Source organism: Candoia aspera, chromosome 3 (genome assembly GCF_035149785.1).
Source record: "Candoia aspera isolate rCanAsp1 chromosome 3, rCanAsp1.hap2, whole genome shotgun sequence".
Classification (NCBI taxonomy): domain Eukaryota; kingdom Metazoa; phylum Chordata; class Lepidosauria; order Squamata; family Boidae; genus Candoia; species Candoia aspera.
Genome location: NC_086155.1, coordinates 113483398 through 113487580, shown reverse-complemented (window position 1 = coordinate 113487580; position 4183 = coordinate 113483398). Strand labels below are relative to the sequence as shown.

The 4183-nt window shown below is 41.5% G+C and overlaps 1 protein-coding gene across 1 annotated transcript; it reads left to right on the top strand.

The window, feature by feature from the left end:
• Window positions 1–233: 233 nt before the first annotated feature.
• On the top strand, window positions 234–3738 carry LOC134494672 (protocadherin alpha-5-like). Its single transcript, XM_063299919.1, has 2 exons — window positions 234–2735; window positions 3691–3738. Exons 1-2 carry the CDS (start codon window positions 378–380, stop codon window positions 3736–3738), a joined length of 2406 nt encoding a protein of 801 aa, XP_063155989.1. The 5' UTR covers window positions 234–377.
• Window positions 3739–4183: the final 445 nt, after the last annotated feature.

Sequence of the window (4183 nt, the reverse complement as noted above, 5' to 3'; positions counted from 1 at the left end):
AATGAAGGAAATTAATATAACATTTAGGTATTGCAAACAGAACAAATGCATGGTAATTATTAGAAATCTGTCATGAATACAGAATGGAAGCTTGTTTCTCCATTTTGAAATTCAGTCACAAGAGGTCAGTGTTTCCTAACGAAACCTTCAAGTGAAACTGAAAATCCAGAGCTCCTCCTTTAAAAGGGACTGAGGTTCCTGCCAGTTGGATCTACAACAGGAATATCAAACAACAGAGAAAGCACAATAAGCCAAGATTCAACCGATGAAAGCATTGCCGGTATGGATGAGGGACACGGACTCTGCTCCTGACTCCATTAAGACAAGGTACTTAGAGAAAAAGAGAAGAGATTGCTGGTGTTGTGCCTGTGTTTGCAATGCTTACCTGGCCGAAGGGGCTGCTGCAGCTGGTTCTGCTCCACACCGCCTGGAAAATGGGGAGCGGCCAGCTCCATTATTCTGTGCTGGAGGAATCCCAGCGCGGCACCTTCGTGGGCCGCATCGCCCAAGATCTGGGGTTGGAGGTGAGCGATCTGGTCCCTAGGATGTTCCGGATGCTGTCCAAAGGAGAGAAGGACTATTTTGAGGTAAACGTGCAGAACGGGATCTTGTTTGTAAATTCCCGGATAGACAGGGAGGAGCTGTGTGCCAAGAATGCTGACTGTGTCGTTCATCTGGAGGTGATTGTAGAGAAACCTCTGAGATTCTTCCATGTGGAGGTTGAAATCAAAGACATAAATGACAATGCTCCCATCTTCTCTGAAAGGGAACAGATTCTGAGCATAGCAGAGCTGATAACATCTGGTACCCAATTCTTATTAGAAGGAGCATCTGATGCAGATATTGGAACCAATGCTCTGTTAGCATACAAGCTTAGCCCAAACAACCATTTTTCTCTTGATTCAGGAACTGATGAAGATGAGAGTAAATCTATAGTACTTGTACTGAACATTGCACTTGACAGAGAGGAGAGCCCTGTGCATCATTTAGTATTGACAGCCACAGATGGGGGTGAACCAAAACTCACAGGAACTGTTCAGCTAGTGATCCATGTGCTGGATGTAAATGACAACCCTCCTGTATTTAACCAAGCTGTTTACAAGATAAAGTTGCTAGAAAATACAGCTAGTGGGACATTAGTTACTGATCTGAATGCTACAGACTTAGATGAAGGGATTAATGGGGAAATCTCTTATTTTTTCAGTAATAAATTACCTCTAAATTTCAAAAACACATTTAGTATAAATTCCAATACTGGTGAAATCAGGGTGATTGGAAAATTGGATTATGAAGACATAAAGTTCTATGAACTTCAAATTGTTGCAGAAGATAAAGGCAGTTCTGCATTATCAGGGCATTGTAAACTTCTCATTGAAGTGTTGGACATGAATGACAATATTCCTGAAGTATCTGTCAATTCTCTTTCTGTGCCATTGCCAGAGGATGACACACCAGGGACTGTGGTAGCTATCATTAGTGCTTCTGACAAGGATTCTGGCACAAATGGACAGGTAAGCTGTTTTCTATGGCCCACTGAGCAGCCCTTCAGACTAGTGTCCACATTCAAGAACTACTACTCCCTGATTGTTGGTGCACCTCTAGATCGGGAGGAGGTAGCTGAGTACAAGATTGTTGTGACAGTACAAGATCAAGGCATCCCTCCACTATCTTCTAGCATCAGCCTCTTAGTGCCTATCAGTGACGTAAATGATAATGCTCCAGCATTCACACAGCCCTCCTACACAGTCTTTGTGAAGGAGAACAATCCCCCTGGTGCTCACATCTTCACAGTGTCCGCCTCAGACCCAGACGTAGCTGAGAATGCCCTGATCACCTATTGGATAGATGAGAAGCTCTGGCCATTGTCCAGCTACATCTCTGTACATTCAGAGAATGGAAAGCTCTATGCTTTGCAACCTTTGGACTATGAAGAGTTGAAACTGCTGGAGTTCCAGGTGAGAGCCAAGGATGCTGGACTACGTTCCTTATGTGGCAATGTGACTGTTCAAGTCTTTGTGATGGATGAGAATGACAATGCACCTGCTGTGTCACGACGAAACGAAGAGAACCTGATTCTTCTCATGGTCCCCGTGATGCCTGGGCATATAGTAGGCAAGATCCATGCCTTGGATGCGGACTCTGGATACAATGCATGGCTAAGCTATGAGCTGGTTGAAGAAAGTAGTGGGCCATGGGCTGTGGGACAGTATAGTGGTGAGGTGAGTACCAAATATTCTCTGGATGGATCAGAAGGAAGCAAAATACAAAGTGTGTTGGTTCTTGTGAAGGATCATGGGAAGCCTCAACTCTCAGCCACAGCTACCCTGAGTGTGTCACTGGTGACAAATACCCATGCCATCAAAACTGATATTCACCTCCCCAGGTCAGGGGAGAGCTTCATGCCCCTGGTGGACTTGGTCAACATCTATCTGATCATTGCCATCTGCTCTGTTTCCAGCCTGTTTCTGCTGGCCATTCTCATTTATGTGGCTCTGCGGTGCCACTGCAAGGCAAAGGAAACCATGGTGTACGGTCCTGGCACAGCCACCCTGGTCTGTGCCAGTGAAGTGGGCAGCTGGTCTTATTCCAATCGCCAAAGCCACATCCTGGCAGGTGTGAGTGCAGAGGCTGGTGCTAAGAGTGACCTCATGATTTTCAGTCCCAACGTTCCTGTTTCTGTAAATAATGGGGAATTTATGAATGGGACAGAGATGCCCCCAGATTCAGCTAAAGAGGTGAGTTGTGCTGTTTTTGGAGTCCTTGACATTCAGTCAACACCCTATTTCTGTGCTTCTCATTAAGGATTAATCTTGATACAAAATACTCTTCCAACTGAAGTGTTTGATTTAAAATGACAGTCTTGGTAATGAATTTTTCTTAACCAATTGATTTACAAGTCACTTGTTCTAAGAAAATACTTTTAGATTAGGAGTGGCTACTGAAAGTTGCATGTTAAGTTTGTAGTTTAGTTAATAGGTATCAACTTTGTTTCTATAAAAAAACCCCAAGTAATCTCACTATCCTCTTTTGCCAACTCCTTGTTTTTGTTCATGATTCATCTACTAAACAGTGGTACATAATAATAATTTTGCCTTTGTGGATAGTTTTATTTTTTAATGATTAGAGAATGGATTCTCAGGCTTACTGTCATGAGTAAGGATGGCGAGCAGGAAGGGGCTCCCATCCAGGGTGGAAAACGCATGCGTAGTATTGAAGAATTAAGCAGCCATTCAAAGAGACACAGATCAGGCCCGCCTTAGCCTTTGGGGTTTATATGTCTGGGTTTTTCCCACGCTTATTCAGTTTGTTAGGATTCTGTTATATAGCAGTAATAAACACTAGAGAACTACTCCTCGTCTCAGTGTGTGTCTCTCTGTTAGGACACTTACTGGGTTTTTTGAACAATATGTATGGCTGGTGCATGTATTGCAAACTTTGAAAAGAACATTGCATTTCTACAAGTTCAAAAGTATTTGCTGATAAACAACTCACTCAAGTTTTTTTGGTACCTTTGGAAATGGAATTTACAGTATTGTGAACAGCTTAGCAGCTGGAAGGAATTAATAAGTTAATAAACTTAATGTAATTTGAAAAGAAGCAAAGCAGAAACAGAAGTTTTGACTGTAGATTGTTTCTGCTACACATAGTTATATCCGGTAACTACATCATATTAATAGAAATCATATTAAGCATAATTTTATTGGTTATTTTATCTTTATTGATAAATTTATTCTTTGATGGATGTTGAATGGATTTTCAATTTGATTCCTCTCTTCAAAGCAGTGTTTATGCCGGATGTATGGATTGCAAATTTATTTAAGACTATTTGGACTTCCTGATATTCAGAAACATCCATAAGTTTGCTCTTGGACTTTCTGAACTTTTTCATATGTTAATACTCAAGATTTTGTTTGCTGACTAGACTATCATTTTTCAGAAAAGAAGTCATCAAAGGATTAGCTTGCCCTAGAGTTCAGTTTTTCTTACATGCACTTAGTAACTTGAATGGCCTTGTCAACTTAAACTTTCCAAGTTGCCAATACAACCAGAAAATTAATAATTTTCTATTGTCCAAACAAAGAAGAAAACCTTTCCTTCTGTAGTATTGGAGGGCAGATATAAGAAAATTCCATACCTGGAAAGACTCTGCCATTGTGGAAAGAGGAAAATAGAACCAATGGAT

Excerpts from the sequence above, each read along its gene's own strand:
- LOC134494672 (XM_063299919.1), top strand. The coding sequence starts at position 378 with ATGCTTACCTGGCCGAAGGGGCTGCTGCAGCTGGTTCTGCTCCACACC. Across the intron at positions 2,736-3,690 it reads CCCCAGATTCAGCTAAAGAG|CATAATTTTATTGGTTATTT; the intron begins GTGAGTTGTGCT and ends AATCATATTAAG.